The 15,192-nt window shown below is 35.3% G+C and overlaps 1 protein-coding gene across 1 annotated transcript in view; it reads left to right on the top strand.

Moving 5' to 3' along the window:
- Positions 1 to 255: 255 nt before the first annotated feature.
- The window catches only part of LOC126763962 (cadherin-99C-like), a 33,825-nt gene continuing 18,888 nt past the window's right edge, over positions 256 to 15,192 (top strand). The window contains exons 1-3 of the mRNA XM_050481754.1: positions 256 to 271; positions 1,494 to 1,672; positions 2,309 to 2,433. Coding sequence (XP_050337711.1) covers positions 256 to 271; positions 1,494 to 1,672; positions 2,309 to 2,433 — 320 coding nt within the window. The remainder of the gene's footprint in view (positions 272 to 1,493; positions 1,673 to 2,308; positions 2,434 to 15,192) is intronic.

The raw sequence follows: 15,192 nt of genomic DNA, 5'->3' as shown, positions 1-15,192 counted from the left end.
TTGATGATCGTGATCTCGGCTTCATTTGGTTTCAACAAGATGTCGCCGGTGAGGGAACATCACATCAATCAATGGATTTATTGAGAGAACACTTCGGTGAGCTGATAATTTCACGTTTTGGGCCGGGCGATTGACCATCAAGATCGTGTGATATCACATTGTTAGACTTTTCCCTGTGGGCAAAACATCACACGTGTCATTCGCCTGTTATCAGTTGAAATGCTCGAACGAGTCATCGAAAATTGGACTTAAAAGATGGACTATCCGAAACGTAGCCGCAGGCAACATTTCAAAGAGATAATCTTGAAAAGGATATTCTTTCGAATGATAGTAAACATTCCCCATTTAATTTGTAGTTTATATGGAAATGGAACACTCTTTAATAGTTATTTTAATAAATAACAAATATATTTTGTATTATTGGAAGACACAACACGAAAAAAATACAATTTAATCTTACGATTTTTTAACGAACTTTTTTTTGATTTCAAAAATAGGTTTTTTTACATTTTTCTTCTTTTTGCACAACTTTTTTAGATTTCTTCACCGCGTTTTTAGCTTTAATCTTTTGATTTATTTTGCCCAGTGGCGTAGCTAAAACTTCGGGTGGGATATATTTAGTATGTTCTGTAGTAACCGGGTTGAAATTTCATAGCTAAACAAGTAACCGTTTTTGACAAAAAATCTTCTATTAAGTTGATTTAGCCATATCCGTTCCTTCTACAATACGGTTTTTTGAGTTGATATGTAAATTTACAAGATCTTATTAAGTTTTTATAGAAAAAAACCATTTTCGCCCTATATCTTGTACAATTTTGACACAATTTGCAGGAATTTTTGCCCGAAATGGAGTTTTTAAATACCATTTTTGAAAACTTGGAGAAATAAAAGTATTTGCTACATTCAAAGCATAGGGTAACTGTAAGAGTGACACGTCGCGACGACAGAGTAAAAATAAAGACACTGTTTTTTTTGTCACTCCTACGTCGCAATGTGTCGCTCACACAGTTTGCCCTATGCTTCTACTTTAAATTACAATGATATGATATGTGATGTTGCAGCGATCAAAGCTAGAAAAGTGCATCTTTATTTTCTATCACTATTTTTAGAAAGATATAAGACAAATTCAAAGACTGAAGAGTATTCGAATAAAAATTAATATTTTTCATTGTTATTCAGATTATTACATTGTGAGTTTACAATCTTTATCTTCGAACAAATTGTGCAAAATTTGTTGAAGTCTAATATTAAAGAACAACAGCATAAAGACTTGCGCCCGGGGCGATTAAAACTTGCTGATAAAAATTAAAATAAAAATTTAAATATATATTTAAACCCTTTTTTGATTTGAAAAATTACCCTATTCAGGGCATTATAGTGTCGGTGGAGCCAAAATTAACGTTTTCCTTTGTTTTAAATGTTTTTCTATTTTATATTATCGCTTGCTGTTTATTCACTAACCGCTACTGCACCGTTTATTTATGTGTTTACAGTTATTGGCCAACATACCACGCCGCCGGAGTTGCCAATTTACGGTGATCCCTACACGGAAATTGCACTGAATCTAGTCTTCACAAAGGGGAATCCGACATTCCTGTTGGACGGCAAAAAATTGCAGCTGCTGCAGCCGCTCGATCGCGATGAGGAGAATCTGAGTCACATTGTCTTTCAGGTGAGTGCACGAAAGCGACCGCAAGTTGGCAACACTAAAAACAAAGCTAGGCTGAAACTAAAGTCAAGCAGCGTGTGTGAATGTGAGGGTTTTTAAATGTGCATATGTGTGGATTTGTGATTGCATGCGATGCAGCGCGCTGAAGGCGGCTGGCTTGCGGTGAACTTTATACAACTAAGTGGGATGTGCAAAACGCTAACAAGAACAACAAATACACATTTGCAAATGTATGTGTGTGTGCAGATGAAAACAGCCCGCCGTGGCTTGCCGCTGTGAGATTTTATTTGGTGAAATGCAAATTTTTTATTGCAAAATTTTACAGTTGCACGCCACAAAATATGCCGGCCGGCCAAAAACAGCATGTAGAGCGCTTAGTTAATAACCTGAAATATGCAAGCGCTCTATCGTTGCTTCACTTGTGCCATTTGGCGTGCAGCGCAACAATTTCTTAAGCAGATCTTCTGCTTATGCAAACCACCAACGGAGTGCTTCGCTGTTTCTGAGTGTGTGTATTATTGTTTTCTCTGTTTGTTTATTTAAAACTATTGAGCGATTTTATTTACTTTCACTTATTTTTTTGTATTTTTGGTTTGTTAATTTTATTTTAATTTTTTTTCTCATTTCGCTGCACCACAGGTTTCCTGTTCGATTCGCAAGCAACCAACAAGCGACGCAGCATTCCGATTATTGTGCGCGTATCTGATGTCAACGACAATGCGTCGCGCTTCAGGAACACACCCTATGAGGTCACCGTGCCGGCGGTAAGCAATGAACAATCTTTATGCAATTACAAAAACAAGCAACACCATGCTTACAGCAGCTTATACATACAAACGTGTTTGTGTGTGTGGAAATATTGGCAAAGAGCGCAGAAGAAAATTAAAACTTTCGTAAATCTACAAAGAACATATTTTTTGTTTGTGTTTTAACTTTATTTGCAACCTTAAACAGTCGTTAGCTAGCCTCTTCGCCGCAATCTTGATAAGCTGCTTAGCGGGAAGCGACCTGCGGCGGCGCACCGGCTCGGCATGTTGCTGCATTATCGCGAAGCGAAATTTAATTTCTTTATTTTTTACTTCACAATATGTAGAAAGACAAAACAACAACAGCAACAAAAAACGATCTCGCTAGAATTAAACCACAATCACCGTGGCAACAAAAACAATTAAATGCACTTAATTCTAAGGCACTGTGTCTCCCGCTTGGACGTTTGGTTGCCTATCGTACCGACTTCCCTTCGCTAGACAGTCTATGCTGCGCGCACCAGGCAAGTTCACCAACCTGGTGGGTGGTTTTCATTGATCGCGACTGGTTTTTCGCGCCCACAAACACTTTTATTTCTACTAAACTGCAAATAATGCCATCAAAAATAGCTCACAAATGCGCGCAAACGTTTATGAGTGCTGCACTGTTGTTGTAACTAAAATGATTTCAAACAGCTCTCAGGTTATTTCTACTAATATTGACGTTAACTGTACGTGTTTGTGTGCAATGTTGCTTATTAAGAATTAAAAAGAGCGGGAAACTCGTTTTGATAAAGTATTCGAATTATAACCTCGTATTATAATATAATATGGCTTTGGTTTTATATAAAGTAAGTGATAAAATTATTCTCAGATCGTCGATCCGATGAGTCCAATTTTCGATGACTCGTTCAATCATTTTGACAGGTAACTGTCGAATGGCATGAGTGATGTTTTGCTCCAAAGTCTGAATCGAAGAGAAATTGATCGCATTGAATTTAAACTTTACATATCCTCACAAGAAAAAATCTGACAGTTACAAGATCTTGGGGGCCAACCGACCGGCCCAAAATGTGAAATGATCTGCTCACCGTAGGGTTCTCTCCACAACTCCATTGATTCATGCGATGAGTGCGAAGTAGCGTCGTCTTGTTGAAACCAAATGTCGCCGAGATCAATTTCAGGCATCAAATAGTCGGTTATCATGCCATAATGGTCGCCATTTAACGATCGCCATTGAACGTCACGTTCTCACCGGCATCATTTTTGAAGAAATATGGACCGATGATTTCACTGGCCCACAAAGCGCTCCAAACCGTGTTTTTTTCTAAATGGAATGACCACTGTTGAATCTCTTCAGGTTGCTTTTTGTCCCAAATACGGCAATTTTGCTTGTTTACATACCCATTGAGCCAGAAATGGGTCTTATCGCTGAACAAAATTTGGCACGAAATCGTCGGATCTTCTTCAAGCTTTTTAAGCGCCCTTAGAGCGAAGCGAAACAACTTGGGAGGGCCGAACGCTCTCAAATTAAAATCTCGACATGCAATGCGCCAAGTCTCTCCATACGTCAGTCCGGCTTGCTGTGAACGTCGCCGAATCGACTTTCCACGGTCTTCGTTTGCACTCTCAGCTACGGCTGCTATATTTTCTTCACTGCGTACTGGAGGTGGTCTATTCGGTAGAATATTATCCAATAATATTATCCAGATGGATAATCGCTGTTCAGGCATAAGTCTTTCCATGATATAATGCCAAAGCATTTACTTCTACCACTCTTTATATAATACTATGGGACCTGTCCACGCTTCACTGTGGCTGATACATAGATAATACTACTATTATCTATATGATTTCTATTAGTTCGGATTATAACTATTAGTTAATGAGATATAGCATTTTTGTGGAGCAACTTGTGTTAGTTTACAAAAAAATGGATCACAAAGCTTTTCGTGTGTTAATAAAGCATTGCTTTTTGGGGAAAAATACTGTTGAATTTGGGCTCAGGGAAATCCACCGTTGAAAAGATATTTGCTTAGCTGGAAACAGGCGAATTGAGCACCGAGGACAAGGATGCTCTAAAGATTCGAAAGCTGTATGCAAAGTGGATGTCTCGCAAGTTCATAATCCAATAAAAACAACGAATAACTGATTGTGAGAAGTGTTTGAGTGCTCTTTAATTGTAATAAATCCGACTTTTTGCGTCGGTGTGTGACAATAGAAATAGACATTATAGTGGACTGCACATTATGAACCGGTTCTCAGGCGTGGAAAGACGAAAAAGTCGGCTGGAAAGATTATGACATCAGTCTTTTGGGATGCACGTGGTATAATACAAACTCAACGACTGATTACTGAGCCAGTTGTAATCTATTTCACTGCGTATTTGTTTGCAGTTCTTTTCTTCTATTTCAAATACTTAGCAATTGTACTATTTTTTACGAAGAATCTGTTTAAATTTGTACGCATATATTCAAATGATTCCCACAAACATGAATTTTGAACAAACACTTATTATTTGAAATATAAATTTTTTATTTATGAGTTGTATTAAATTTTGACATAAAGAGATAAAAGATATCCTATGTCCTTTCCTGGTTCTAAGCTACCTCTCCCAATTTTCAGTCAAATCGGTTAGCCGTTCTTAGTTATAAATGGTGTAACTAACAACAATTTTATTTATATATATAGATTTTCCATTATATCAATAGATTTGGCTGATTTTGCAATATTATATTTTTTGAAAATTGAGTTATATTAAACTTCAGTTTTCACAATTTTTACGAAATTTTCAAATATTATTTTTAATCAGCAATTAAATGCATAAGAATTGTAAATTATAAACTTTCAAATATACACCAAAACATAAATAAACTGGTTGATCTAACCACTAAATTTATAATTCATGTCGAAGATAATTTATAGTTCTGTCATCATCATTAAAGACAATATTTCAAGCATACATATATCTTGTCTACATCTACAGACATTGCTTTATCTTAACAAACAAATATATATGTATGTATGTACATATTTTGTACCCGCTTGTTGGGCGGCAATTGCAACTTTAATGTTGCCAACCACAATTCAATCGCTTGCTAGTTGTTTGCCACATTTTAGCGTAGTCCGAAGAAACTGTCAATTGCCACCCTAAACAACAAGTAAATCACGTTGAAAACAAGCAAACGCTGAAATTCAGCAACGCAGCCAGAGCAATCAATTATGTAGACAAGTTGATCGCTCGACGGACAGCAGTCAAAAGCGAAAAAAACCAAAACAAAACACGCTTTGACATAAACAAAGTTCATGCACAAAAATTAAACGAAAAATAATCAACTCAATTTTGTGCGTATTTTCGTTAATTAAGAGGCCGTCGGCCGAACGCTTCGCCGCTTGGGTCGCTCAGTCACTTGTACAGTTGTCAATTTGGCGCACTTTAAAGCTGATTTGAGTAGTTGCTGCGGCGGTTAGTCGGCGCAAATACTTAGTAACATGTTGCTTTTAACTAAGCCAATGCGCCACATGTTGCTAGCGAAGCATATCATACGACACGCAAGTCTACACGAACAGCAAAGCGCAACAGCTAATGATGGCTGAGTTTACTTTATTACTTATATTTTTTTTTTATTTTTTTTTATTTTTCATTTATTTTTCGTCATACTTCTTCTGTTGCCAGCCAATTTTCGATGCATAAAAATCGCTAGTTGCAAACTGATTTCCCACAGACGCAAAAATGCATATTGCATTCTTGCACAAATACTTGGCCTACACACACATATACACTCACTCGCAGTGCGTATGTGTATTTGTTGTACAAAACATGCAACACGCTGCTCTGCTATACATCAATCGGCTGTTGGCAGCAGCACCTGTTTACACCATTTCAAAGAACTATCCATCAAATGTGCTTACACCACTTTCCTCCTTCCTAACCGCTCTCCGCTGCCACTTTATGTTCTTAAGTTGCTCGTTTGCTGTCAACACAAATCCAGTTCAACGAAAATGACTTGACCGCAAAAATATCACTCAGCGAGCGTAAACATCTTTTGACTAGCGCCTGTTAACCGCTTAGCCATCCCTCGCGCTTCACCTCCGTGTTGCATGCTTTGAAGCATGCGGAAATTGATTATTACAAGTTGGGCGTTGTTTGAAAGATCTCTGTTGCTCTTCTTGGATTCATTTTTTTCTCCTTTCATCATTTTTGTTCTTTTGTCTTGCGGCTGCCATCTTAATTGCGCCATTTGTAAGGAATCTCCGCCATTCATAAATACATTAGAGAAATCAAATTAAGTTATTAGCTCTTCAATGACATGTACCGCTATTCGCCACGAGCACACACACACGACAATCCAAGCCACACCGGACAATCGTGTGGTGCTACTGCCACTAATACCAGCTGCCATTCTAAGTTATTTACTGTGTGCCATTGCTTTAATTCAGAAATTGCGCGGCTGACGTTTGAGGTTTAAATATTTGCATAATAACGGTAGTTGTTAGTGTCAAGTTTCATTCACTTGGCAAGCGAGGAAGAGAGAGGCAGACAGGTTCTTGAAGCCTACAGCGTTGCTTGAAGCTTGCCTAATTGGCTGAGATTATTTCTTATGTTACCATTAGCTGCAATTGATTTTGATGAGATAATTTTGAAGCACGTCTTAATATATACATACATACGCACACCACTTATGTTTTATTAAGGAATTATACAATACTATGCAAAGCACCGTTCTAAGTACTGTGCAATAATATTTAGTGATCAATTTTTAGTAAAATGAGAAAAAGTAGTTCTAAAATATTAGTTACATCTAATATTGTGCGGGTTCAAAATAAACTGCAATGTAGCTTTCAATAAGCAGTTAACAGAAAGCTTGCCCAAATTCCAAGATTTTAGAAACAATATAAATATTACAATTTGAAATAACAAATATTTCTCAAAAAAATCTAACTAATTTCATAATCTCTCCAAAGACCAGCATACATTCCGTACATCATTTATCATTTATTCATAATAAATCTTCGATAACTCTAAAGCGATGTGATCAATTTGTATTAACTACTCTTTTATGGTTTTATAACCCATGTTGCAGTTAACTAATTTAGCTCATAATTGCCTCTTAATTAATGAATACCTCCACTAAATTGAGAATGTCACTTTGGCTGAGGCACAACCTGTCGTTTTGCTGCAATTTGCAGGCAATGCTTTTACGACCGACATCCGCTATAGTCAAAAGCCAAAAATATTCGCATTCAGCATTGTAAATGCTAGCGGCAATAGCTGTCATAAAATAATGCTGTATTCAAGTCAAAAGTTTATTGCATGGTAAAGACAACTCAGAAATTTTAAACTTTAAGTATTTTTTCAACCATTTAACACAAAAAGCTGAACTAAAAAAATCAAGGTAAAATAACTTTTAAACATTATATAAAATTTTTTTTTAAGTTTTTCCTTTTTGTTTTGTCTACTAACTATAAGCAGTTAGTACCAGATATGTACAATTTAAAATAAATTCTCTGAAGTAGTTTAGTCTTCATATATGTGAGGTTAAATTGGTAGGCCCAATAACCCACGCTTAGACCATTTTTGGTTCTTTGCGATACAAGATGGAGTTCCGCTAATAAGTCCAAGAGGAGTGGTCATCCTTTAAGATGCTTGCGCTTTATGTAAATTTTAACTGACTCTGTGGCCTCACTAACGATACATTTCCCAGTTTATCATATCATAGAGACCCAAGATGCTTACAGCGCAGTCTTACCAATGGGAGGCAAGTGCACAAGAGATGATCCATTGTTTCCCTAGTGCCTTGCTCTAGACATTTCCTGCAGTCTCCTCGGACGTTGAGCCCAATTCTGTGGCAGTGTATCAAAAAGTCGGCAAAATTTCCTCTTAGCTGTATCCTCCACTCGGGTGTGAACTGGAACATGGGTATCACTTCTTACAATGTCATGATTTCATACTGGCTCCTGTCAGAGTCATTAAATTGCAGGCAGGCGGCTCCTAGCGAAGGCTGAGGTATTTTCTCAATAAACCCCTTATGATGGACAGCTTTATATGCATTCTCAGAAATAGCTGAAAGGGTAATACAACGGCCTTTGCTAATAAGGTACCTGGCGGTATTTATATAAACATTAAAACTACAAAGGTTTTTGTAGCATAATTTTAGGTGTTCTAACTTGTGACTCATTACTTTTTTATTGCCAGTGGCGGCATGATCAATCTACTTATGTTCTTAGTTTTAATTCTTGCAGTTTTCTTCATCGTCACCAAAGCACTAAGATGATGCCAATTTACTGTAGTAATAATAAACAGATAAACCTGTTTATGTACTTGAACTCCTGCCGATCGTAGAACAAGTAAATTGTTTTATTTTTCCTCTTATAAAAATATTACAGCTGCCTAAACCACTTTCAATTTTAACCTTTAAAAACGCTGCGGTGCCTCTTTGAAAAGTTTCCTTTTTTATTTTTCAAAGTCATTGTGTGCACATGGCCAATACTCGCACTCGCTTTGATTTGTGCATGTCATGCAGCACACGAAAAGTGACACACATCCAATCGTAAAGGCTCGTTTAAGTATGAAGGAGATTGTATACATAACATACATATATGTCTATATCAAATATGTATATATATGTTGTGCCCAAACACTGACTTTTTGTTCGTTTGCTTCTTATAATAGTACAGTTAGTTAGTTTTTATGCCTTGAACCGAACCTGCCTGCGTAGTCATTTCCTGTGTAAACAACTCACACAGTTACCCAGTTTATGGTTTTTACATATTAAATATTCCATTTTTTATGCGTTTTGGGTACTTTAGCGCAGCCAGAGCAGACATGTAAACCCAAACGCTCTAATAAATTGTTCAAAGTGGTCGCAGAAAAGTAAAAAAAAACTAAAAAACTCATTTTCGTTTAGTACAACAAACATGCTATTATATATATTTTCGCTCTGACTTCAGTTTGCGGCGAGTAACTGTGCATTTTAGTGTTTCTAACTATACGCGGCTGCATGCGGGTTTTGCATACGGCTGCAGTTCAGGCGCTCCGCTTGTGTCTAGAAATATTAGTTTCCCATATTGTGCGTTGTTGTTTCAATTAGTTTTTGTAGGTAAAAATACAAATTAGCAATCTTGTAAGCGGTAGTTATTTTAATTTTTTATGAGGTGTTATTAACTATCGAGTGGCGGCACTCAGTATTAATTAAAAAATTAAACACCAGACAAGCCAAAAATAACTAACTGCGCAAGTGTGTACAACATTCTCGTTTTTATCCAAAAACAAAACTAATTAGTCTTGTTTATGTACTTAAGAAGGCTTTTGGCGTTTGCTTTTGTATTTTTGCTCAGCTGCAATTCGCCAGATCTTGTGCTTTATAAGAAATAATCTAAACTGAAATTGCCTTTTTAATGCATCTGCAGCTACTTTATCACACTCGTAGTTCTTAATGAACGCGGCAATGTGTATGAGCCATTGTAAAACTGCTTGTTCGCTGGAATTTCGTGTCTTAAGTCTTTTGTTGTCAAACTACTCACAGCAGCTATTTGCTTCTGCAAGCATTTTCGGAACAATATGGCAATTATGCTATGTAATTTATTACTTTTATGTTTTTTTGATTATTATCTACAGTATTTTGAAAATTTTTGCACACTAATTGAAGAATCTAATGATATAATAAGCTCCAAATATTTTGTACAAAATTTTAAAATCTTTGAAAAATAAGTGGTACTAGTTATATATAATCAGAAGGAAATGTTCTAACTGAAATCGCAAAATACTTGGGATCTCAAGTAAATTGCTTAATTGACAAATTGCCGTATTTTTGCGTTATTTGAAAAGCCCTCCATATCCGAAACCAGCAAGCGATCATACCATACGCGTGGCATACGTAGCTTTCTCGCAGCAACGTGTCTGACTGCACTGTACACTGGCACGCTCTTGCAAAAGGATATCAATAATATATAAATAATAACTCATTGATTAACATTTCTATGTTTTTTTGAGATAATTTTCTGTCAGCAGCAATAATTATGGAGGGTTGTCGCCGCATGCGTGTGAGTTTCAAATACTTGAATTTTTAATAAATAATTCAAATTATGTTTCTATATATTTTTATTTTTTTTGGCTGGCAAATTTGCCGTTTTGGTATTGCACCATGTTCTTTAGATGCACATACTGTTAATTTTTCTTCACAGACAAAGATTTTTGTTGAAAAACGCCACAACTTGTAACTGAGACTTAAAATACGAAAAACCATATAAAGCAACAACAAGTGTATGCTGTAGCAAGCACTTTGAGACTGTGGGTCTTAAAACGCTTTGAATTTTTTATTTGGTTTCAATATTTTTTTATACTTTTTCTAATTTCTTTTTTATCTATTTGCCATAATATTTTTGCACTGATGTTTAAGCGTGTATTTTCGAATAAATCATAATTGAAGGCAATTATTTTGTAAATGATACGGTGGCAAGAACTATTAAGAAAGATTGGCGTTGCCGCTGTTTATACTAAAAAAAAACAAAACACAAAATATTCAGTATGCAATTTCAGTAGAAATTCATGTTATTTAGCATATACGTTTTCAAACGTTTATGATTTTTTTGTTTCACATGGTATAGTAGTTACCAGATGACATTTTTCTTTTAATTATGTATTTAAATTTAATACTTGCAAACTGGTTTATATAGGTATATAGTTTATGCGCGAATTGAAAATATGTTATTTAGGACGTTATTACACGTACATAGTATCTGCTTATATACATATGTAAATATATTTATGTTTGCATGCGGAGTAACACAATGGCTTAAGCTGCATGCACAAAAGACTTAAGCGACAAACTTGCTTACAAAAAGGCATTGATTTGCGTAAACATTTATGAGAATTTACATAAATACGGGATATATCTCTACAAATTTTGTTATACCAGTTGCTGCCTTTATTATCATAGTAACTTTGTGACAGCACGTGCAGTCATGCGCGAAGCGTAGCATTCCACACATAACACTTCGAACAAAATGCAAATTAGTGGGCATTTAAGAATAAGGAATGCAAGCAGCCAAATAAAAAAGTTAGTATGATTTAAAAACGGAAAATAGCATATTAGGAAAAATATAAATTTGATAATAAATATCTTAAAAAGTTGAAAAAATAATATATTGACATCTTTTAAACATTTTGATACCAAAAAGTGCAAATTTTTAACTTATTCTTTTGTAAATAGAAATAACTAACTCTGAACGGAGCATATTCTATATCTATAGTTTCAACCTATTTGTGTATTTTTTTTTTAATTTTAATCGCTTAATTTCAAATTCCGTTTGATCGATGTTGTCCAAACCCTCTGTGATGGAGATCGATATCTTCCCTTAGCCGTTCTTTTTGTCTTGAAATAAGGTATGCCACTTTTCTCAGGATAAGCGTCTCCACTCACCAAATTGGGTTTAGTATCATATATATCATACTTAGCACTTATGAAAAAAAAAGATTTTACAGGTGATAATCTATATCATTAACAATGAAGATAAATTTTTTTTAATAAATTTACTACAAACGCGTTGTTTTTGAACTTCTTCAACCTGCCAAAAAGAAGATTGTTTGAATTATTCTATACAACTAAATATTTGGCTGGTAACCAAGATTTGAATTTATACAATTATGTTGGTTGAAGTTTACATTGACGGTTTTGAGCATTTTTTGGAAGCAGATAAACTTACTTTCTCTCTTCCTCTAATAATTTGTGTACTTCGCTCAGAAAAGTTAGGCAGTCTAAGAAGCAGAAATGGTATGAATTCATATAATTATGTCTGGTTGAAGTTTACATTGACGGTTTTGAGCATTTTTTGGAAGCAGATAAACTTACTTTCTCTCTTCCTCTAATAATCAGTGTACTCCGCTCAGAAAAGTTAGGCAGCCTAAGAAGCAGAAATGGTACCTAAAATTAAGATGAAAACCAAGCAAGACACATTTGTTACTTTTCTTCTATTCTACAAAATAATCCTCATGTTAGAGATGGCGCTGAAAGTTTAAACAAAAGTTTATCAGTATGCCTACTTATAAAGACTTAATCTAAGAAGTTTCCTAAAGCCTCAAAGTAAATCATTATACACACTAGTAAGTAAAGCATTTCCAACCAAAATCCTTAAAAAAGAGTTATAATAAATAAGTAAAAATAAAACTTCAAAAGTAGAAAATTAGCACCTTAACTCTTCTAATACTTTATATGTATTTCTAAGTACCATCAAAACCAGCAATTATATCCTCTAAGAACGAAACAAATAAGAAATAACTTCTAAATAACCTAATTAGTTTACTTCTCATAACAAATTTAACTATTTTTCTTGCAAGTTTGCAACATTTCACAAAAAATTATCAATAATAGGCACTTATCGACTAATCTGCCCACTTAAGGCATATAAGAGGTTCCAACAACGCACTGATAATTCTTCAAATATAGCAAAAGATAACGGATCCAGCAAATGGCAGAGCGGAGTGGGTATACTATTGAAATAAAGCAAACTCGTTCGGCTAATTGTGTGTGAAATAAGTCACTAATAGCCAGAGCGAAATAAAAACTAAATCATCACACATACGCACACGCACGCACAAAAGCAGAGAGCGAACAACCAAAAATGGGAGCAACCATCAAAACAAAATAATCAAACATTTGCAGACACATAGATTTAAGTATGCGTGTGCGTCTGTAGAAGTGCATGTGTGTTGTGCCACAAGATCCCAATTAATAAATACATAAATAAACAAAACGCTCCAAATGCGGTCGCGCTAAAGTTAAGAATTCCTGTCTGTCTGGCGCTGTTGTTGTTGCTACTGACGTTGTTGTTGTCACTGATGATGTTATTGCCACCAATGTTGTTGTTGTAATTGGCATTTTGTCGCGCCACCAAGTCGACGGCGGAGACAACAACAGCAACAACGCCGTAACAACACGCACATTGTCAAACACACAATAACAACAAAATGGCAAAGTGACAAAAACACCAAATCAAAGATGGGCGACAAAGCTGCTGGCAGCGCAAAACGGATGCAGGCTCAAGTCTATACACATGCGCGTATGTGTCGTAGTTGGGCAAGTACTGGCTCCAAAATATCCCCTCTGGCAATGTTATTTTTTTTTTTTGTTTTTTGAAAGTTCATTACTTTTTCTCCAATATTTCTGTGTGGCTTTATGGTCTCGGTGTTCTCGGAAATTGTGCCACGATTCGTTGCCAATTTAAATCCTGCCGCTTCTAATACCAAAAGCGACTTGTTTGACTGTGTTGGCGTTGTTGTTTGCTGTGCTTTGATTATATTTTCATTCTTTTATTGTTTATATTTACTTTCTTCATTTTTATTTTAACTAGAAATGGGTTAGGTATATGAGTCCATGGTTTTGTGTGTGTAAGTTTTTGCATCTTCTTTCTCTGAGTGTATACTATGTATACATTTCTAGGTATGCTCAAACACTTGACGTTATTGCATATACAAATATTCCTAGAAGCCTGCGAAGCATCAAAGAAATTGTAAGTATTTAGCCCTTTTCAAGTGCTTAAGTTTGTCAGATTAGTTCGAAGGAATAGTAAAGATATGAGTTCTTTTCTTAGCAGCTAAGTAATATTTCACCTAAACTGCAGCGTGCAGCCAAATAAAGCTTACTGCAATTGTCATCCATCCAACTTGCCCTTGGCACATTTGCTGCTCGTATTGGCATTTGCCGGCATTCTTCCAAGCGGATTTGCTGTTTAATGTGCGTCGAGTGTTGTGGTCCAACACCAAGGCGATCAGTGAAGAAAGGTAGAGAATACTTCGGCAATGGCTCCATCAACTGATCTGTATAACAAAATACATGGGTGGTTTGCTAAGTCCGTGTCTCTGTAAACTTTTTGTTCTCCCTACAAATACAACTGCCGCATTTAATACAATGTTCATATAGTAGATAGCTCATTTGTAAGACACAAGGTGAAAAAGTAGTGCAAATGTTTTTGAAGCTGTTTTTTTTTATATTTTACTCGAATGAGTAATTTTGTACCCAATTCCTTGGATCGTTGGTTCGTGATATTGTAGAGACAAAATTTAAAATTTTGGTTCGCGTTTTTGCTCTGACAATGCGGAAACAAGTTTTAAGCATTATTGCTCTTCAATAAATGCTCAAACCATTAAAAAAGTTTAGATCTTTTCGAAAAAATATTTTACTCTTTAGAGTTGCCAACTCAGGTAAAAATTTCGTTTTTATTTTTAAAACCCAAAATCTTACAAAGAAGACAACCAAAATTTGAACCTAATCAGTTTGAGAACATAATTATTTTAAGTGTTAGCCTGTTTTCACAGGAACATTCGCTCAATTAGAGTTCTTATAGTTTAAGGGTATATACAAATATGCACTTCCAAGTCAGGAAAATGATTTTGTAGATTTGTCTTAAGAGGAACTTTATTCAATGAATAAATAAAAAAAAAATGTGCATTTGGAGAATTTTAAATAATTCAGTAATATTATTTAAAAAAAATTGAATTGTCCGTTAAAAATTCTTAGAAATACGTTAATGACCGAAAATATTTGCCGGATAAATTTGAAATATTTTTAAAATTATTTCATATATACACAGAATATATGCAAAAAAACGATTTTTTACATTCAAAAGTTGATATAACCCTTTAATAATAAAAATACCCTGACTTATTAGACTTCCACTGTACTTACCGCAAAATATGTCTACATCAGTTGCAATGGCTTTAGGTGTGTACGTATGTATGTACATATGCAGCCAGCTTCCGCAAACAGCACACATTCGTTC

This window comes from Bactrocera neohumeralis, chromosome 2 (genome assembly GCF_024586455.1).
Source record: "Bactrocera neohumeralis isolate Rockhampton chromosome 2, APGP_CSIRO_Bneo_wtdbg2-racon-allhic-juicebox.fasta_v2, whole genome shotgun sequence".
NCBI lineage: Eukaryota > Metazoa > Arthropoda > Insecta > Diptera > Tephritidae > Bactrocera > Bactrocera neohumeralis.
The sequence above is the reverse complement of the archived record's forward strand: the minus strand, read 5'-3'. Positions and strand labels throughout refer to the sequence as shown.